The following is a 22,960-nucleotide window of genomic DNA, read 5'->3' as shown; positions in this document are numbered from 1 at the left end:
TAATAATGTGACAAGTGAAACCATGGATTTCAACAAAATTATTTTCAAGAACTTAAAAAAAAACGCATAACCTTGATTTTGAACCGACTTTGGCGATCTCTTTTCGATTTCGGCTCACCTTCGAAGCACCATTCGGTCGATTGTTGTTTTGTGGGCATATCAAATTCATAGACCCATGTCTCATCAACAGTTATGATGCGTTCGATGAATGTGGGATGTGGGGTCACTATCTGCGTTGGAAATCATCTCTTTGGCCACATCAAAACGACGCTGTTTTTGAATGAAATTCAGCTAAAAATCGCCACACGAACATTTTTCGACTTCTTTGTATAGATGCCAAACAAAAACTAATCGTACGATATGCGTCAAACTTTGACAGAATGTATATAATAGTGTTTCCAGCGTGAAAATAAAAAAAATTATTATTTGGATATGCATGGAAATTCAATTCTTGATCACAAGGTACATACCGTTTATAATAAGCTCAACTACAGAATTAGGCGATTGAAATATTACGAACTACAGACAGGTATATCTGTCAAACTGATATTGCCAACTATGTCAAATTCATACGAATGACAGTTGTTTATATTGTTTGTAAGTTACCACAAGCATTTGTGTCTAAGTTTTATAGAACACAAATTAATCAAAATGGAACGCAAACGTAATAGTGTGTCAAGGTAAAACTTCATAAGTCTCAGAAGGCACAAGACCTTACTCCAAAGCTACAAAAAGTTAGACTCGAAAGAGCAAAGGAGTTGTTACGCTTATACGGACGCGTGAAACAAGAATGGTTAAAAAATAATGTTCCACACTTTATTTCGTATGTACAATGGCTTTTGAATTCGCCAAATGCAAATCCGATGGACTATTCTATCTGGGCCATTTTGGAGAGTAAGGTGAGGACGAAAAAATATACCAGTATAGATGCGTTGAAGAACACCATTTCACATAAATAGTCCAATATACCGGAAGACCGCATTCGTGAAGAATACAACTTATTTATTAACCGTTTGAACGCTATAGTCAAGATGAAGCAAAAGGTGACCACATAGAGCGAATGAATTCGAAAATTTTGATTATTTCCACAAAATTTTGCAGCATGAATCAATTAAAATAATTTCACACAAAAAAGGTGTAAGCGCTTCAATAGGTAACACTTTAATCGTCTAACCCTGTACATGGTGAACTTTTATACAACGTTCGCTTACTAAAAGTACGAGTATATGTTTTATTACCATTTATTCACATTTATGATGAAAGCAGTGGATGTCACATCCAGGATGTACTTACAGCTGATAACATAATTTGAATAATTTCGCTTTTACAGTTGTTGATTAAGAAACTGATGCGTTATTCTATGAAACAATATTCTTCATTCGCACATTTACTAGTCTGGTTTTGTTTTAGTTTTTGCAATATAGTCCACCATAATATTGCTATGTACACCACAAAAAGCAGATCCCATGACCTTTCCCTTTTTCGAAACGTTCACCATGAGAAGTCTAGTGATTGCATTATATAGCTTATAGTACAGTTAAGCGAAATATAATGAAATCAATTAATTTCGAATGGTCGGTACCAGGTACATGAGTTTATTAAGCCTCTCTGTATAGTTTTATTTAACTTCAGTTTATCTACTAACAGACAACGGAGACATGGGCAGAAATCCGTTTCGATATTTGTGTAAACAGACTTAGGTATAGCCATTTGATAATGATAAATGCTTATATTGCTCTATGTGTGACAAAATCAAATAAATCTTGCCTGATATATGGTTGCCAACACCATCTAGTGACTTAAAATAGCGGATGCAGTTTATATTAGCAATTTATATTATATTAGAATATACATGAAAATTATTTAGCATTTAGCATTTATTTAGCAAGCTGTAGTATGATCTATTAAAATAATTAATGGAACAGTTAAAGTCATTGCAATTATCTTTAACATCAGCTATTAATTCAATTTGTCACTGGAAAATGAATTTGAAATAAATTCGAAAAATTCTAACATTGGGGTTGCATATATAATCCTTTCAAGAATATAAATATGAAGTATTTGTTAAGTAAACAAAACAGGCTTGTAGATTTTATTTTCCATCACAGTTTAGATTGATATAACTAATTACACCCATATTTCATTTAGAAAAATAAAATCCATTATATTTTCATATCTCTGTTTAAAATTTGTGATGTTTTTAACAAATGTTTTTAATATATTTTATTATGGCAACACTTGCTGTTTTTATTACATTTGGAATACCAGTTCAGAAACGCAAACTTGCATTTGCATTGGCCTAATGTTGACACTTAAAAGCTACTTAACGCATGCAAGGACCATGAAAACATGAAGTTAAAGTAAACAACTTCCAACTACTAACTAACCTCCTTAATCAGCAATTTTTCAGTCTCAATAATAAGAATAAAAAATATGGATTTGTGAAACTCTACAACAACTTCATTTTATAATGAAAGTTACTACGGAATTTAGCTGTACTCGTCTAGACGATGTAAAGTGCTGCAAGTCGCAGTTAGTGGATTGAATAGACGAATGCTAAGCACACTGACGACTGCTAACTCATGTCCATTCCAAAATAATTAAATAAATAATAATTATAAAACGAAACGATACTATTGTAATTGTCGTTATAGTCATACTTGCTTGTGTTGCGTTTAACGCTCTTGTTGAATTTTACCGCAGCTTCTATCTATGACAATGCCACTTACATCAACTACCTTCTGATGTGCTGGTTAAGCTGCTTTATTCCAGCCGCAAAAATGCAGGCAGATCTGGGGTTAAAGCTTCATTCAGTCGGATGACATTTCCAATGAAGTGTTTGCGTTAAAGGGTGTACAGAGAACTCAAGTACTAAGAAACAAATCATAAGATGACTAATATTGCAAATTTCAGTTGAAATATGCGACATAAGGTGGCATAAAACTGAAAAATAAACGAAAACACCATAAAGACAGTAACAAAGGTCATCTCCTTCGTGAACCTGAATTTATTATACTGTTGCACTAGAACAACTCAAATAGAACTGTCATCTATCAAATGCTTATCAAATATGATCAAGAACAAAGCTAATTTTTCGTTTATTAAATATTCAGCATCTGTAGCAGTAAAATCTAAGCTTTGGTGGCTTCACCATGTTTGCTTCCGTTCCATGGCCATAATTATCTTCCATGACTATGCGCTTCGAGTAGGCTTTACCACATTGTGCGGCTTCTAAGGTTGCCGCCACATCGGCAATAGCTTCAACGGTGGAATTTCCTGGCCGGAAGCTGTGCTGTCTGCTCTCTAATCCCCCATCACTCTCGATGCATGCAGCTATGCGCGGTTTTAGTAGTCGGTCCAGCAGTTTCCCTAATGTTGCGAGCATACAAAGCGATCGGTATGCATTCGGCATCTCGGGGTTGTCATTCCCTTTGGTAATCAGGGTTAATTGCTGCTTTTTCCAAGGCTCTGGTAAAATGCCTTCCTTCAGGCAAGAGGTAAATATTTCAAGCAGGGATTGTGGGTGGTCATTTGCTATCAGCTTAATCACCTCTAACGGGGCACCATCTGATCCTGGCGCCTTGTTGTTCTTCACGGAACGTAAGGCGGTTTTAAGTCTCTCTTTCGTGAAAAGCGAAGGGTCATTAGTGGGTATCCTTTCAGAATCTATTCTTTCTTCGTGATACGGAGAGAGAGGATTTTCGATATTATCCATCACATTTTCTTCCAGTTCAGGAATTTCCGCAAAACGATCTTGTAGCCAAGTCTCCAAGGGTCGTTGTTTATTTTCTTTTCTTACTTCTGACGACCTTTTATGCTTTCCTGGCGGCCGTTATTGATTTTCTTTCTACCGTGGCATCACTCCGGATTCTGTCCCTGGTCATTCTCAGTTCACCAATAGGTTACTTTTCTTCTGCCGTTTCTTGCAACTCTGCATTGTATGGCGAACGAAGCTTCTGGCGTCTCCTCCACCAATGTTTCTCGTTATCCTCTCACCAAACACCTCAAGAAAAATATCCCGATTAAGTTTGTTTGTGGACCATTTGCGAGTAGACTATCTTCCGGAGTTTCTGTTTGGTCTGTTGCCTGACTCGACGGTGAACCAGATGTATTGGTGGTCGCTGCCCGTGTAGTCCTCAAGAATTAACCATCCCTTTAGCGTGCCAGCAATACTCTCTGACACTAACGTGATGTCTAGATTTGTGCCTTCACATACTGGTGTGCGAAAGGTGGGAGCCATCACTCTGTTTGCGGCAGACCCAATCAGGCCGCCATGTCAAGCACTCGCCTACCTCTGGGACTTGTGGTCGTCATGTCCCGTTCAATAACCTTTGAATTGAAGTCACCTGCTATGATGAAGTTGCCACACATTTGGAGGGCACGTCTAATTTTGTCTAGAATTGACCAATGCTGTCGCTAAGTGTAAGGTAATACCTCATTAAGGTAAAGTTGCGGACTCACACCCAAACGTGTCTGTTCCCGACACCGCTGGCCGAGAATAAGAAGTTCTCAGCGCATGGGAGCCAAATGGCTGCTGTTCTACTGCTGTCAGCTAAGAAGGTGCCGCTGCTGATTTCTTCATACTGTTCGCTGATTATGAAAACATCCACGTTCCACTCAAGCATGAGTTGTGATATAAGAGCGTCTGCTGTCCTGCTTCGGTGCATATTTGCTTGCAAAAATCTCGTCATTTCTGGGCCTTTACCGATGCACATTTGTCTGATACAGCAATATAGTCGACGGTTTTGAGACCAGCGTTAGTACATACGCAGCAGTTCGGAGAATTTGCGCACTCCTTTAGCTTGTGTTCAGATTCGCCAATTTTGATGCAGAGAATTGTTCTGTCTGGACCCTTGCAGTTCCTCTGCATATGACCCACGGTAAGGCACCCGAAGCAACGCTTAATTCCAGTGCGTGTCCGCATTTTTGCTCTAATCGTGATCGAGCCTGTCTCGAGAAGCTGCTGCGGTGGGGTGTTATTTGGTTTGGTGACCGTGACTTTCAAACGATCGATTCCGCTCGGATGGAGTCATTTAACTGCTTAAGTCTAATTTGTAATTTTCAAGAATTTTTGCAGCTTGACCCAGTTTATCTGCGCTATACAGCGTTTTTACATTATAGATTCCAAATCGTAATCCATTTTCTATGCGGTTATTCATCGTCAAGTTTGGGTTTAGGTTTTTATTTCTTATATATGTATTTCTTATAGCCTCTTAGAGTCATTGTTTTTACAATAAAAGACTGTAAGCTATATTAGACTCGTAATTTTTTTATATGTAACATAACTGAAGATATGAATGTGGAAGACATATGATCTCAACAGGACCGTAATTCTAATTTGTTGCTTAAAGAAGTTACTAAAAGTAAACCAGGACTATTTTTCTGGGATTGCGAAATATATCGTATTTATCCAGATATTACTCAAATTCTTAATCAATAACTGAAAACGAATATTCATAAATTTATTGCTGAGCTATTAATTACTAGTGCAATCAAAGATTTGAGAAGTCAAGTGAATAACACTTCAATGATGCTATCTGCTACACCTTATCTCAAGTTCTTAGAAATTTACTGAACTAGAAAAATAATAAACCGTCAACCACTGTTGTAGGTTACTCATATAACTCCCATATCTACAAAACGGGTGATTTCGTACAATCGAATGGCTTGAGCTTTAGTAAAACGGAATAAAAAGTAATCAAATTGTATGGACTAGAATAACAATAAATGAGGTTGAAAGATTTATGACTAATTAAAACAGAATTAAATCAGATCGAATAAAGAATAATGGACAATTGTGGGCTCCATAATTACGAAAGTATGCTCTAATCATACAAATAAATTAATTCTTTACATCAAATAAGCTCTTTAAATGAAATGGAATACAATGCAATAGAGTTTTGACGAGGTCTGATAATTTTTCAAGCTACTTCACTATTTTAAAATTAAGAAAGACTATATAAAAATAAAATAAGATTCAATTCAGAGAGGAAATAGAGTAAAGAATGCAAAACTTTTGGAATATTCCAAAATTTCTGCATTCAAGAAGTTCGTTGTGATACCATAAGTTATAATCTATTAATTCGAATAAGATACAGAAAGCAAAAAAATAGACTTTTTTCAAATACCTTGAAGATGAAGGGAGAGAAATGAAGAGGGTTGGAATGTTAAAAAAATAAAATAAAACCAAATAGATTAGAAGATGTGAAGAAATAATTAAGAACCCAGTAACTAAGATGTGATACTTTTAGCATAATTGTCGTATTAAATGAGTCATTGCAATGAAATGGAAAGAATTGTCCATTTTTAGATTTTCTGCAGTTTAGCTTTGAATCATAAGTGAAAGTAAGGAATATATTTGTTTCCTTCACTTATCGTTTTTTTAGTCTCCTTTTATTAAAAATAATTAATAATATATTAAAAATAGGAAATGAAATATTTAAAGTATTTTGTTCGAATCTAGTGGCATTGAAATTTTGTATACCATATAATTTGATATATGAAATCAAAAAATTTATTCTTTTATCACATTTTCTTATTGTATTGAATAAACTTCAAAATTCGTGTGATAAATTATAAGCGTTCAAGAGAAGAAAGTTTTACATTAATTATAATTTTTTTGGATTTGTAGTGCTTTCGAAATTAATTACCTAAATTTTTTATGTCAATTCGATCTTAGGAGCCGCTTTACTGAACTCATGGCGAGTGCAACTGAGAAAGAGTCACCAATAATGATGAAAATGTCATCTCAAACCGACGTTAGTTTCTAATATATATACCACATATAATTTTTATATTATCTAATTTGTTGAAATCCTGTCTTTATATTAATCACCAATTTTCTTGAAAGGATACTACACTTAATGAACTGCTATTTGAATATGGAGACGCAAGGATTTCAACTGATGATAAAAATGATTTTGTGCTTCCCACATTAGTAGATGAAAAGCGTCTCAAAAACGCGCTCAGATCAACTGACTTAGTGGCACACAGATATTGTACTATATCCGAGGTATTGCAATATATAATTACTAATTTTAAATTTTTATTTTTACCTGTGCATCAAAGTATTCGAGCATTATGATGCTCTATCAGCTTCAGTATACTCGAGTTCGAACAAACTCGTATTCAAGGTACTTCGAGTACAAGAATACTCGAATACACAAATTCTCGATGCTTCGATCAGCACGAATAATATTTGAAGTTCTTATCAATAATCTCATTAATGAGGTATGTTTAGTCCGCTAACTCAGAGTCAAATATGTGTGATCATGCAAGAGTACAACAAATGCGTTGCCAGCTCATTCGGTCGCATTTTAGAAAACTGAAGGACAAATCAAGAAATGATTATGTTGATTTTTGTGTTAAGGCACTAAAGAAACAATATCAAGAATACTGTGAATTAAATCCCACGATAGAAATACCTGAGTTTGCAATAGCAGAACGTAACAGGAAGAAACAACAACGCGAAAAGGTTCGACACGAATTAATGACTTTCATTAATAAAGCAAGTAAAGAGGAGAATTGTTTGAATATGTACTTCTCAGAATAGGTCATTTGCACCTTACTTTACAGGAGTTGTATCACAAGCAAATGTATGCTATGAAAACAGTCCAATAAGTGTGAAGGAATGGAACAGTTCCCGGAGTTTCATTCAATCAAATTCCTATATAGAACTTGGTAAGGTTGAAAATTTGAACTATGTCACCATATACCATATATGTCACTATATATCACCATATATGTACAGTAGACTGGCCATAAGTTGTATGGGAAAAATTTTTTTTTTGATTTTTATATGTTTCTGCTTGTTAAAATATTCCTTTTGATGATAAATTAAGGAAAATAAAATTTCAGATCGATCGCATTGTGCCAACCCGTGCCGAGTTGAGCTCAAAGTTGTAAAAGTACCTCAATATAGAAAAAGTCATCAAAATTACTACTTTGCTCGTAAAATATATTACTAACAGTTTTATTTCAGGAATATTTTTGACTAATTTACATTATTTAAATGTTTTTACGTTATGATATTGAATTCACTTACGTCTGTTTATATTTCCTACATAATTTTTGATACGAAGTAAAAATTGCAACACTGACATGAATTTCGTATTACGAAAGCTGAGTAGTAACATTGCTGTTATAGTTGTTTATTGACTGTCAAATTGACAATGAGAAAAATCTTTAACGATAATTGATCATTTAAGTTGCAAAAATTAATCTGAATTGATATGGATTCCGTTTCATCTTTGCAATCAAAATCATCTCTAAAGCGGCTTAGATCCGATGATGATAATATATGGTATTTTTAATAGGAAAATGTGAAAGCGAAGTCTTTGGAGCAAACTTGCCGTCAATGAAGTAAGTATGTTACTTCAACTGCTTTTCTATAAAATTCGTGTTGAACACAAGACCTTGAAACAAAGTTTTAGAAATGTGATTGATTCCGTATTACCATTTTGGCAAAAGGCTCGTATTCCTACTCTAACTGAATCTAATTGCCAAAGAAAATTACAAAAATTGTACGATGAGTGGAGGTTATTACAAAAAAGTAGCAAATCTCCACACGAAAAATGCCGAATCAGAGAAAAAGAGTTCCGTGAAAAGATAGAACATTTTATATTCGATATCGCAGTACCTACTGCTGTTAAAACAATGAATATTCAAGATGATAAAGATTTCTTGATTCAACAAAGAAAGAAAGACCGACCAGGAAGCATAGCAGACATTGATAAAAAATTATCACAAAAAGAAAAGCGCAAGTTAGAACTATTGGAGAAACTTGATAAGCGTAAACAGCAATATATGCAAGATTTATGTGCAAGTGTTCCAGGTAATAACATATAAGAATCAATGATTGACGTCTCTTTATTTGTTTCCAATAATCATACATGAAAGTATATTTTTCGAATAGCAGCGACAGATTCTAGACTCGATATTGAGCATAGCAATAATAGTGAAGATTTTATGGAATATCCATCGTCCTCGGAAGTAGCAATAGAAGAAAATATTATAATTGGAAAAATACATTTCTTTGATGATAGAATGCTTGCTTGCATGGATAAATCTAAAATTTCTACTAGAGATGCGATTCATTTCATAAGTGCAACAGCAGCTGCTTTAGGTCATCGCGTAGAAGATCTTGTTTTGAATCGTACAACTGTCCACCTGATAAGAAAAGAATACCGACGCAGAAAAGCGCATGATATTTTGAAGAATTTCGATGTAAATTAGTTAAAGTTTTTACTTTTTAAGTTTTATTTAAGATATTTAATTGCAGATCCCTCAAGTTTTTGTATTCCATTGGGATGGAAAACTTCTACCAAAAATGAAGGGTAAAAAAAAGGTTGATCGACTTGCTCTTGTCGTCACAGGAGAAAAAACCGAAAATATACTTGGTATTTCGAAACTAGATAACAGCACTGGTAACAAAATCGCACATGCAATTCATCAATTTTTAATTACTTGGGAATTAAACAACTTAGTTGAATTTATTTGCCTTGATACAACAAGTTCTAATACTGGTATTCAAAAGGGTGCCGCCTTTTTGCTCGAGCAGAAATTGGGGCGTGAATTACTTTTTCTCCATGCTGCCATCATATCAACGAAATATTTCTAAAAGCTGTTTTTGAACTGAATTTTGGTACCTCATCGGCTCCAGAAATTTAAATTTTTAAGCGTTTTGCTGACGGCAAAAGAATTAAACGCCATACGCAATATTTGTATTTTTCTAACTCGCTATTACATACAGTATTGGTTAACATGCCAGCACGCAATTGAAGCGCCACGTAGGGATTTACAACTAATTAAAGATGCAATCCAGTATTTTGATAAACGAATTTCAGCGGTTTTATTAGAAAAATTCAAAAATCACTTGTGGTATTTGTCAGAAGAAGCAGTTGGCTCAGCATTTTTCGACTCTAAAGTTCCACTGGATACTAAAGGAAAGATGATTAAGGCTTTGGAAAAAACTAAAGATGACGATATTCCATGTTCAAAAATTCGAAACGACAATCGAAGACATAATGAAGCTCGAAGATAAGGATCTCAGCTATCTTGTTACTTGTAAGACGAAACGATTTTTTCTTCGATTGGAAATTAGCTCCGATTTTTTAAAGTACGATCCGTCATCATGGGGTGAAAGAGGTGATTATTCTTCTGGCCTGCAAATTTGTAAAAACCTGACAGTTGTAAACGATCCAGCAGAAAGAGCTGTTAAGTTAATCACTGACTTCAACCGAGCCTTAACATATGACGAAAAAGACAAACAGTATTTATAGCAAGTTGTTGAATATTATCGACACATGTATCCATCTCATACTAAATCGTCACTACTAAGCCGAAAACATGAAAAATTTTAAAAACTATAACAGTAAAACAAACAAAATAGAGTATAATTAGGTGAAAACATATAAATAATGTAAATTAGTCAAAAATATTCCTGAAATAAAACTGTTAGTAATATATTTTACGAGCAAAGTAGTAATTTTGATGACTTTTTCTATATTGAGGTACTTTTACAACTTTGAGCTCAACTCGGCACGGGTTGGCACAATGCGATCGATCTGAAATTTTATTTTCCTTAATTTATCATCAAAAGGAATATTTTAACAAGCAGAAACATATGAAAATCAAAAAAAAATTTTTTGCGGCCACTCTAATGTACAGTCCTAGTCAAAAGTATTTGCACAACGAACATTTTTGGGCATATTGCAATAAAACATGTTTTTATTGTTGGACGTAAGTAGCAAACAATTTTTTTTGTCATTTAGTTCTATCTATGCAGAACCAAAAAAAAGACAAGAAATTGGAAAGATAAGTGTCCATTTGACAAAAATATAAGCAAATGCACTGATGCTCATTAGTTGTCAAAAGTATTTACCCTCATTTTTTTCGCGTTAAAAGTATTTACACAAAACATTAATTTCATTTTCTTCTTCTTAGTTAATGAATTCTTTTAAAAGTTTTTTGTACTTATTTAATTACTATTATTATTATTTAGTTTCACCTCCTTTGGTATCAATAACCGTCCGCAACCTACCTGGAATTTATTCAATCAAGTTGCAAATCAATTTGGACGGAATATCACCTATTTCAATTATGGTGTCATTATGTTTTGGATTTTTATCAATAGTTATTTGTTGTTTTATGAAGTCCCAAACATTTTCAATGACATCAAGGTCAGGGCTATGTGAAGGTCATAAAAGAACAGCATTATTTAACTCTTTTTAAAATTGGTTTGGTCTGCATTCATTATAACATGGTGCATTATCATATTGTAGAATCCAGTTTTTGGTTGGAAATAGTCGATTTTTTAATCTAAAGGCATTGTTATTTAAAATACCAATATAACCGGACTGATTTATGGTGCCAAATGTCGGTACCAAAACTCCAAAACTATAGCATTATAGACATCTCCAAAACACCACCGTGCCACCTTCAAATCTATTAAATAGCTTCACTGCTTTATTCTTTTGGCGTTGTCGTTAATGCATGTAATGCTTACCAAACGAACCCTAGAATTGAAATGCAGACTCATCTGTACATAACACACTGCACCAAAATTGTATAAGTTGCTTAAAATACGTCAAAGCATAGGAGACAATTTGATAGGGTCGTTTGAGTAATATTGACTATTTTCTGCACCACATAGGCATTTAAATTAGCATCTTACAACCTGTGATGTAGTGCAGCATCACTAATAATCTTGTCAATCAACTTTTTCGATGATGCTGCAATTTTGACAGGACTTATTGTAGGATTTTCTATGTCTGCTCCTACGACTTTTTAAATAGATTTTACTCCGCTTCAGATGAAATTTTGTAAGACTTTATTAAGTCCATCGCCGAAATACCACTCCTATTTTAGGTACTAACCTCAGATAGAATTTCAACTGATAATTCCATGGTTTTTATCATTTTCTTGAAAAATTTCTAAAATTTTGAAATTTGTGTAGTTTTTGACAAAAGCTAACAACTGCACTTATTAAAGGGAATCGTGGAATAAATGCTAATTAATGTTTTGTGTAAATACTTTGGACGCGAAAAAAATGTGTGTATATACTTTTGACAACTAATGAGCATCAGTGGATTTGCTTATATTTTTGTCAAATGAACAGTCTTTCCAATTCTTTTTTATTTTTGGTTCTGCATAGATAAAACTAAGTGATACCAATGACATCTACATCTTTACCGATGGCAGAGCTGGTGCTGGGATTTACTCGCATGAGTTAAACCTAACGTGCACTCTACATCTAGGAATGTATGTTTCCGTCTATCAGGTGGAACTTATGGCCGTATCACATGCTGTGGATCATCTATTTGATTGTCAGGCGTATTAGAAAAAGATTCTGATAGCGCAGGACAATCAAACAGTTATCAAAAGCATGCAAAAGACATACATAGCTAACAGCTTAGTTCAAAAACGTGTAACCAAGCTCATGGAATGTGTTCATGGAAATGAGGTAACGGTCATGTGGGTTAAGGGACATGTCAATATTGAGCAAAACGAGAAAGCAGATGAACTTGCAAATCAAGGATCAAGCCATAACCAGGGTTACAACATGATGACAGCCCATGTCTATAAATGGATAACCTCACTTCATCTCAATAGATGGAGAGAGTTGAGCACTTCTAGACAGATCAAACTCATGTTGCCGAAACCGTGGGTCAGGGAATCGATAAAAGTGCTTAGCTATCCGCGGAGCACCCTAAGCTGGCTGACCTCACTAATTGCTCGACATGGCAACTTCAAGTATCACCTCAAACAGATAACTCTTGCTGAGAAAGATACTTGGAGACTATGTCCAGAAGAAAAGGAGACAGCGGTGCATATATTGTGGCTATGAGCAGCACTAACAAGCAGGAGAAAGACTGTCTTGTAACACCATTGGGTTGGTGAAGAATTGGCAGGCAACCTCCAGCTAAATGAGCTGCTTGCATTAACAAGAGATGTAGTTATGCAAACGGAAGCCACTCCAGCTTTAATTCAATAACGACATCTGAGAATAGAAGGACGAAAAAGGATCCAAGTAATTTCGTGGTCTACTTCGGCTAATCATTCACTTCAGTGGGGCCACTTGGTGAACGGTACGCCGTCTCACCATATATATATATATAAGTGATACAAAAAATTTTTTTCGCAACTTAACATATCTCCAACAACAATAGCAAATCTGCTTTATTGCAATATGCCCAAAAATTTTCGTTATGTAAATACTTTTGACTAGGACTGTAAATGACTCTGCACTGTAGTAAGTTAAGTAATAGCAGTTTTCAGGAATTAATAAAATTTAAATGTTTAAAGCTGAATACATTATAATATGACATCATGACATGTGTAATACTTCAAAATATTAAGTATTATTAATCTATCTATGTTATATACATATACCAATTATTAATAAAGTTTGAAAGGATTTTCTTAACATCGGGATTAGTTTCAGAATTCATGTTTATGAAATAATAAATCAAAATTTGGACGGGAACGAAAAAGGATATGAAATAATTGAATATGAAATAACATTCCAAAATTAAGTATTAATATATTTTTTTGAATATATTTAGATAATTTTAAAGGCGCATTTAAAAAATTTTTTTTCTAAAATCTTAATGGTATTCATAGGGAATATATGAACATAAAAAAGGAATGCGAATAAAAATTGTAAGAAGTTGCGTTTAAATCGTAGCCGAAGAAATTTATTTGCCTCGTACGTCAAAAATTAACTAATATTATTTACATATTATAAATATATTTTATTGTATGTATAATATGTGTATAATATTATTATATGTATAATATATATTATATATTATAAATAATATCCGGTGCATTTAAACTAAAAAACACGCCTAACTGTATTGTCCTAACTATATTTGTGTGAATTGGAAGCATTGAACTCTACAAATACGAGGGAACAAATATTGTATTACCCTAACGTAGTTCCCTGTGATCAAGTCTTCTGAAATTACCACATCCAGGATGGCATTTTGATCGATTGCAAGCATATGGAATAATTCTGTGAATCATTTAAAAACCACACTTAATTAGTTTATGAGACATGTATGAAGGATTAGGTTGGCTGTTGCGTAGTTGAACTCAACTCGGTGGCAACTGCTCGTTTGGAAGTGTTTTTTGACAGATGATTTCTTTTTGTGCTTATTTGAGTAATTCCAACTTTTTATTACCCAAAATATAAATAATTTGGGACTAGATTGAAACATTTAAAAAAGTTAAGAAATCTGAAATATCTTTTAAAGCAATTCCTTAAGACTATAACACTCATGTATACTCAATTATATAATGACCTCCTCACAGATAGCATTTAATAACTTCATTTGAGAAATAATTTATAATTAATTATAGAATAATTCTTATATAGCATATTCTTTTCATTAATTGAATGTAAAAATTTGGTGATAAATCATTATTATGTGTCTTAAATAATAATTTTGACAGTTACCGCTTTTCAATTGCAACATCAAGCAGCTTAATAAAGAAATTTCTGAAGAACCCCAATAATGTAAGGGAAATAATCCGTCGTTGTATAAACGTCTTCACTATATATAAATGATGTATTTGACATACTTAAGAAGATTTGAAGATACATACTACTTTTAACCGGTTTGATTTCCTATACCTCAAAGAGTCAATTGATAGACATTTTTCAGCCCTACCTCATCCAGAATGTTTTTGCATTTGAAAGGTCTTCGTAACAAAATGAAGTTCAGGCATAAACTTTCGAATTCATCAGTATATGATGAATCCGTGTTTTCAACAAATAAGAAGTAAAGTTGTGGTAGCCATAGGCATTCGTTCAACGAGAATAAACAGAATTTAAAATAATATGACAAATTGGCAGTGGAAAAGATTTGTTCCCATTAGACTTCAAATAATTTGATTTAGATCAAACCGATTTAGGTCTGTTTCTACAGAGAAAGACTCAAAAAATACAACAATGGTGATTCATGGAACGTGAAGGCGATGCATTTTCAAAGACTTGTCTTTAAATCTTACTTGGATTTCTGAGGAAACCATTTAAAAAAAACAACATCTTATACAGCACTTGTATGCAACGTTATTTTTTGAATATTGTAAATATCAATAAATTTCTGTTTATCTTCAACAGCATCACCTGCAGTTCCCACATAGATAGCCTAAGGAAGAAAATAGTATTTTCGACAACTATAGCTTGTTATTTTAATGTTAAACGGAAGTGAAATCCCCAAAAAGACAATTCCGGAAGTGCGAAAACAAATAATATTAGTAAAGATAGAGCACTAACGAATATACTCCCTGGTAATAGACTTTCAGTACTAACTGAATGCATACAGCCCAAACACCCTCATTTGATAGCAACAGAACTTTTTTATTTTAAACAAAGAAAATAAGCAAGAAACCAAAATCCTATTTAACACCGTACATAAAAGAAGGTCACAATAAAGCATTTCCATAATAATTAAAACAATTTTTATATATAGCAACTGAAGCTATATGCATTTATAAATTGAGTTAAAAATATTGTCAACAAAAATATAACCTCACAACCAACGTCTAAGGTCAAACTTGTATCTGTAGCCTCTATTCTTTCAAAAACACGAATAATAATCTGTAATACTTAGTCCAAAGTTGAATTTATTTCTGAGATATCACTAAATCTGATGAAGAACAAGCCCCCCTAGCACTTGTCTTAACGAAATAGTCAAAACTCAAAGCCATACAATGCAATTGTTTTTAACAAATAAATGGGGACTTCAAAAATTTACACAAATATAATGTAAATTTCATAAACCAACATAAATAAGGAGGACTTATAAAATTTATGTCAGATGATGAGTAAAAAACAAGGTAAAAAAAATGATTCTCTTTTTCTTGCTAGTTATTCTACAAAATCAATCACACAGAAGGAAGAACACGTACAACTATATTCACCAACTGGTTTTGCAGATGAATGAGGATTATGGAGCATAGTTATGTAGAGCTTAGATTTATAGAGCTATTCTGAATAAATTTATATGATTTATTTTTCTAATTCCAATTCAATCTTTTGATAGAATAAAATATTCGTTAAAATTGTTAACTGATTCATTAATAACATATCAATGAAGTTGGTATTAGTAAGAAATTAATGAATCTTCAATCTTTAATTATTATTGATTCACGTATTTATATGTTCCGCATTATTGTCATCAATAAATTCATTATTGGCGGCAATTTCAACGCTAAACATGTCCATTGGGGTTCGCGATTAACTACAACTAAGCCCAACATATTGGCCAACTGACCCAGCGAAAATACCGGATCTGATTGACTTTTTTATAACTAAAAAAATACCGAAAGAACTCTTACAAATAGAAAATGGATACGATCTCTCTTCTGATCATTCACCTGTGCACCTCTCTATTAATAAAAGTGTAGTCATAAATGAACCGAAGCCTTACCTAATAAATAGATCTACTGACTGGGATTACTTTAGGTTGAACCTTGAAAACACTCTTAATCTTAACTCTGATCTAAACTCAGCGACTGAAGTGGATAACGAAGTTCTTCTATTTACACAGCAGATTCAAAAATCAGCATGGATGAGTACTTCTCAGTTCTCTAAACACCAGATTAGACCAACTCTTCCAAAAGAAATAAATAAACTAATATGGGAAAAAAGGAAATTGCGTAAAAAATGGCAACAAACACGATCACCAACTGATAAAACGGAATTAAATAGGAAAACTGCACAACTATGAAAACTTATCAATAATGTTAAAAACGATAAGATACAATAGAATCTTAGAAGCCTTTCCTATGAGAAACACACAGATTACTCGCTGTGGAATCCTCCTATTAAAGCAGATGGCACATCATGGGCCAAAAGTGGCGAAGAAAAAGCAGATTTATTCGCAAAATTTCTTAAGGCAACATTTACACTAAATGATGATGGAAATAATCTTCCTACGTCTAATTTAAATCCATTAAACGAAGAAATGCAACCAACTTCGCCAAGGGAAATAAAAAATGAAATAAGAAATATGAAACTAAAAAAGGCTCCTGGTTGGAATCAGATAACCGCTGAGATCGTAAACCAATTCCCTAACAAAGGAATAATCAAACTATGCAAGATAATTAATGCAGCTCTGCGCTTAAGACACTTCCCAATTTATTGGAAAGTGGCGGAAGTACTTATGGTACACAAACAAGGAAAACTTAGAAGGTTTTCGTCGTATCGTCCAATTTCTTTATTACCCGTTTTATCAAAAATCTTTGAACGAATTTTCCTTAATAGAATACAGATTGTTTTCACAGAAAATCAAATAGTTCCGAGTCATCAGTTTGAGTTCCAAAAAAAGCATTCTACTGTAGAACAAATACACAGAATATACGACAAAATCGAAACGGCACTTGAAGAACAAAAAATTTGCACTGCAGTTTTCCTAGACGTATCGAAAGTCTTTGATAAAGTTTGGCACAAAGGACTTGTGCATAAGATTGAATAGTGGTTTTCGAGACAAATATCCGAAAGGATGTGGTCCTACTTATCTTGCTGATTCTTCAGAGTGAAATATAAAGGTGCGTACTCAACACTTGAACCAATTGAAGCCGGAGTACCACAGGAAAGTATACTTGGCCCAATTCTGTACCTAATTTACACAGCCGACCTACAAGTCCCACCAGAAAGTGTTATTGCCACGTTTGCAGATGATACAGCGATACTTACCACTGGAAACACCATAAACGAATCAACAGAAGCAACGCAACATTCCATTGATCAAATTATTAGTTGGACTAAAAAATGGAAAATTGAGCTCAACCAAACGAAATCCGTCCATGTAAATTTCACAAACAAAAAAATTGACTATTTGCCGATAACTATGTGCAGTGCTCGAATACTATACTCAAATACAGCTAAATACCTTGGCATGAACTTAGATGCTAAGTTGAAATGGAAAGAACATATAAAGAAAAAATGAGTTGAATTAGAATCCAAACACAAAAATTTATATTGGCTTCTTGGGAACAAATCACCCGTCTCTCTAAACAATAAATTAATGATATACAAGCAAGTTTTAGCTCCGGTGTGGACGTACGGAATCCAGTTATGGGGATGTGCACCAAAATCCACCATTCAAATCATTCAAAACTTTCAAAACAAATTTTTGAGAAACTTACTCAACGCTCCGTGGTTTATTAAGAATACTGACCTGCATCGGGACTTGAAGATCGAATCTGTGGCTGCAGTAATCCAGAAGTTCGCGGTAAAGCACCAAAAACGATTACAACAGCATCCAAACGAGACAGTCAACAATGTGTCTAATACATCTGGCCTGCTGAGAAGACTTAAACGAACAAAGCCTTCGGATCTACTCCCGAATTAGTAGTCTAATAATAATTTAGATTAGTACTATTAAGACTAAGTCTTTGACAACTTCACAATTCTAGTAAGTATTCTGTAATGTAACAAAACTGCTTGATAGTTCTTTGTATGAACTAGTCATAGTCAAATGAAACATGTATTTATATTATTGTACATATTGTGTTTCAAATAATAAAAAAAAAAAAAATTATTGTCATTATTTGACTAAACCCTTCGGACCTTATCTAACTATGTCATATTTAGTATAAATCTGCATCTGATGTCTTCACATACAGAATGTAGATTATCAAATTCTTCTATTGCACAAATTTAAAATATTCGGTTTCTATTAAAATCACATAAGGTGCTTTTGTTACAAATAATTCTGTAATCAACGCAAAAGTTCGTATTATGATATTTGATATTACTACAACAAATAGCGCGTTAGACTCACAAAATGGGAGAAAATTTAAATCAAATCATCTCCTCTAAATAAAAAGCATTTGAGTTTTTGGTGACGTGAAAAATGACGCACATTATTTTTATTATTTTTCCTATTACTAAATTCTAATTAAAAACGAACATATCTTGCACAATACACAGCCAGTCACATCACTCTGTTCACTCTATTAGAACACCGCATCTAAGATTCGATAGTTTCTCCATATTCGCCTTCTTCTGCGTCTTTCCCAAATACGAATCCCTTAAAACCACTCCATATCAGCTTGGAGAACAGAAAAATAGCAACGAGGTTCGTTGTTTCTTCATCTTGCAATAATGCTGATGTGGCATTCCGCATTGTAGCTATTAAAGGAACAATAAAGGAATATTTGTGTTTAGTGGAGCTTTTAAAGAAAGAAAACAGAAATCCGTAACATTATTTTCAAAGTATCGTGCTTTGATTTTCTAAAAGAAAACAGCCGTTCTATGTCGAGAACTATCAAAATGAATTCAAAATTCAATTTTAACTGATCCTCATATATGAAAACAATGTCAAAAATTGGTGAGTGAAGTGAGCAAAATCTGTGCCACTGAAACCCATAGATTGTAGACTTACTTTAATCGTCCCAGTTTTAGCGTTTGTGAAGTTTAAACACAAGTTTTAAGAATCTAAGTAATTTCTAGTACTAGCATCTGCAAATAGGAATACAGCCCCAAAAGTATTTATGAATTTGGGATTTTAAGTAGAGTTATAGTTTTCTGACACAAAATTCCAATGAAAAATGTTAACTGTGATGGTCCACCAAAAAAATTTTATTTTTAATGAATGAAATGAAATGTGCAGTTGCTTCAGTAGTCCTTGAAAGTACTTCTATTGTTTAAATAATTACAAATAATTTTTAAAAATATAAATATCAATGGTGGAAATTCTTCCCTATCAAAATTTAAGTTTAACTCAATGCTAGAAAATGAATTTAACATTTATATCTGGCTCTTATTGAGCAGATCGGATTAGAATAAAGTCAACGAAATGTCAGTTGTAATTACATTGAAATAATCTTTGTACAAATTGAATTTAAAGTAAATACATTTCCATTTAGATAAAGAGTTCAATCATATGTTATACTATAGTGCTCTATCCAATAAAGAATTTATGAAGTTGGCTATGAAATTTTGATATATAAATATTTGAAATAAAAAAATTCGTTTCCATATATATATTTTTTTAGACACGGTAAATTCAAAAATTTGGCTAACAATATTTCTGTGGTTTGTTTCTACATATCCATGACAAGCAATTTTCGGTACATAAAAATTATTGATAAAGTAACAACGAATCATATTGAACAATTTTGGATGTCTGAAAAGGAGGTGTTATTAGTTGAGATGGTTGATGGTAGTAATGATTCTGATTCTTCAAAAGGTAAAAATATGCTAATAAAATTTTAAAAACTCAAGTTTTAACATTTAATGACTTTAATATGTTATGTATATTATTATACATTCGCCCTCTGTTAATGATTTATTTATACATATTACAAAAATAATCATGAATATGAAACATATCACAAATAAAAAATATGTAAAAATTCTAGAAAGTGAAAACGAGACTTCCACAGACAAAACAGTTTTAATGCCCACTGAACCAGGTGTTAGCAGACCAGTTATAATGGAAACCGAGGCTTACACTTTCACAGCATCAAACCTTTATGTTCCGATTCAGAAACCTGTATTTACCTATAAAATTGACGGAAGGAAAATAAAACTAACTTGTGGGATTGAAACAGAAGTAAGTATATCTTTATATATCTTTTATCGTACATATTTCATTTAGTTATTTATAAATTTTAATTTAATATTATTGCTTAACAAAAAAGTATGTTACACAAAATAACATGGCTAAAGCACTGGAACGCCAATATAGTGCAGTTGATGAACTTTTCATGCCTAGGTTTTTCAATATCTCAGAAGTAATTACTTCTCAACAAGAACAAATGGAAACGTCACAAAAAACGTCAGTTGCGATTAAAGAAAACTCAAACTCTAAATCAACCTTAACAAACCAAGTGAGCACAGTATTGTTTTTAACTATAAATTTTATTTTATTTTACTGAATCTTTCTGATTAATTCTTCTTTAAAGAATACTTTAGGTAATGATAGAACAATACGTGAGGATGATCACCAAAACTCATTCCAAAACCCATTTCAAAATAAAGCAACAATGAAGGAGCAATCATTGAAAAATGCCATCTTCTCGCACTACAAAACTTCTCCAGTTGATACCTCAACCGAACAATCAAACTCTAGTGAAACAGATAAGAATCTAAAATATCCATCTGGTCCACTAATGGAACATAGTACACTAAAATATTTGTATCCAGAATGTTCTAATAATGAAAAGCAAAATGAAGACATCACGTTACTATTTTCTGTGTTGGAAGGAAAATGGTATGTTGAAGGAGATGTAGCACCATTTCCGAAAGAACTAGAACCATATAATAAACCAATGAACAGCAGTTATACTCGTCTTAAAGATCTAAATACCGATTCTTATCCCACCGCTTCCGAAAACTGTGATCACAATACACGTAGAAAACAAAATGAAGTTATATCATATCCGGATTATATTCCTCAGGAACCAGGCACTACTATGTATTTTTCAGTGAAAGATAAAAAATGGTACGTATGCAGCGATTCGGATTCAGAAAATGATGATACAGAAGACAATTTCTATAATACCAGTACCACTTGTTCTAGTCACTCTAGCCATTATAACACTAATAGTGATGATAGCGTTAACCATAGTTTGCAGAGATCAAAAGAATATTATCGTACATGGTTTAGCGACAAGGGGAAGTTGGAAAATTCTCTCGAAAATAATGATTCAGATTAAGAATTTTAAAAATTCATAAAATTCATCTTATAACCTCATATATAAAAAGTTGCAAAACTGATACAGAGTCTTAGAGTCCAGATTGTGTCTAACAATCCCAATGAAAAATTAGTTTATTATGATATATTATTATGATATTATATTATAATCATATATTATTATGATTATGGGTGTGGAAAGTAATAAAAAAGAGTTAAGTGATGGCAGCATTTAAAATAAAGAAGAATAATCGATGTGGTTTTAACCGTAACTCCGTGTCTTTAAATGATTGTGGCTAAAGTGATGCAATGATAAAATATGAAAACCTTTTCAATTTTGTTTGTGATATCCGATTAATTTTCATAATTATATTTTCAGATTTAGTTAATGGCATCTTAAACTATTCATACTGCATCCTTAAATCAATGTATCAATGTGAAGTTCGTATATGGTTCCAATACAAAAGTTTAAGTTTGCGTGAAGTTAGTTGAACTGTATATGTTATATTATATATACATATATATAGATTGGGCTCCATTTATCGTATATGATATATAATTACATCAATACGTTCGTAACTTGAAAGCTGAAGGCCGATACATCAAATATGACCAACACATTATCAGAGATAATATCGGAAACAAGTCGCCGTTTTCATCATTAATGTATTCGTTCTAGTACTGTGTACTAGAACCGTTAAGAGAAAATATTTTGAGAGCAAATTCTATGTAGCGAAATTAAAAAAATAATCGAATTTAGTGACAGTAGAAGTTTTATTCCGAATATATAGATGTGCAAATCATTTGGCATTGTTAAGAATCAAAAAATTTTGTATCTGTTTTATTGAATACAATATAGATGGCTAAATATGTTTAATATTATTAGAAATATATTCTTTATTGTTTATTGTTTATTGTATTTAAAAATATTTTTCGTTTAGCAACCCAACTACAGGTAGGAAGTACCGACAGAATGTACAGTTATAACAATTACTACTCTTTATATATATAATAAATTAACTGTAAGAACAGTTTGAATAGCTTGAGTTGTCGAAACCCTAAATAATATTTAAAATTGTGATTAAATGGCTTAAGTCCAACAAAAACAATTGCAAACAAGATTTGAGAATCTTGGTTAAATTGCACTTGCCTATTAAATTAGAGGTATTAGAAGTAATAGGATTCGTGTGCAGTTATATCCTTTCATTCTTTTACATATAATAGTTTACGTAAATCACTAATAAAGTCACTGGACTTCATATTAGAATTATATATTGTTTATTTAATGACTGTTCACCTTTACT

General features: G+C 32.8%; 2 protein-coding genes across 3 annotated transcripts; both read left to right on the top strand.

Moving 5' to 3' along the window:
- The first annotated feature begins 8,676 nt into the window (after positions 1 to 8,676).
- Positions 8,677 to 10,360, top strand: LOC119688042. The gene is made up of 2 exons (XM_038102666.1): positions 8,677 to 9,225; positions 9,281 to 10,360. Exons 1-2 carry the CDS (start codon positions 8,968 to 8,970, stop codon positions 9,617 to 9,619), a joined length of 597 nt encoding a protein of 198 aa, XP_037958594.1. The 5' UTR covers positions 8,677 to 8,967; the 3' UTR covers positions 9,620 to 10,360.
- A 3,224-nt stretch (positions 10,361 to 13,584) lies between these two features.
- Positions 13,585 to 22,514, top strand: LOC119688041. 2 transcript variants are annotated; one of them, XM_038102665.1, is made up of 6 exons: positions 13,585 to 13,708; positions 20,014 to 20,207; positions 20,380 to 20,573; positions 20,662 to 20,850; positions 20,926 to 21,464; positions 22,036 to 22,514. In XM_038102665.1, coding segments are annotated over exons 2-6 (1,059 nt in total). In that variant the 5' UTR covers positions 13,585 to 13,708; positions 20,014 to 20,071; the 3' UTR covers positions 22,037 to 22,514. The 2 variants fall into 2 exon arrangements, with proteins under 2 accessions (XP_037958593.1, XP_037958592.1); XM_038102664.1 differs by lacking the exon at positions 22,036 to 22,514 and having other exon boundaries at positions 20,926 to 21,928.
- The last annotated feature ends 446 nt before the right edge of the window (positions 22,515 to 22,960 follow it).

The sequence above is a fragment of the Teleopsis dalmanni genome, chromosome X (assembly GCF_002237135.1).
Source record: "Teleopsis dalmanni isolate 2A chromosome X, ASM223713v2, whole genome shotgun sequence".
NCBI classification, from domain to species: Eukaryota; Metazoa; Arthropoda; class Insecta; order Diptera; family Diopsidae; genus Teleopsis; species Teleopsis dalmanni.
This window is presented reverse-complemented; position numbering and strand designations above follow the sequence as displayed.

What these genes read in the sequence shown, in the direction of transcription:
- LOC119688042 (XM_038102666.1), top strand. Translation starts at nt 8,968, where the DNA reads ATGGAATATCCATCGTCCTCGGAAGTAGCAATAGAAGAAAATATTATA. An exon ending in ATATTTTGAAGAATTTCGAT is followed by an intron (nt 9,226 to 9,280) that starts GTAAATTAGTTA and finishes ATTTAATTGCAG; the next exon opens with ATCCCTCAAGTTTTTGTATT.
- LOC119688041 (XM_038102664.1), top strand. Translation starts at nt 20,072, where the DNA reads ATGACAAGCAATTTTCGGTACATAAAAATTATTGATAAAGTAACAACG. An exon ending in TGATTCTGATTCTTCAAAAG is followed by an intron (nt 20,208 to 20,379) that starts GTAAAAATATGC and finishes TAAAAATTCTAG; the next exon opens with AAAGTGAAAACGAGACTTCC. An exon ending in AATCAACCTTAACAAACCAA is followed by an intron (nt 20,851 to 20,925) that starts GTGAGCACAGTA and finishes TCTTCTTTAAAG; the next exon opens with AATACTTTAGGTAATGATAG.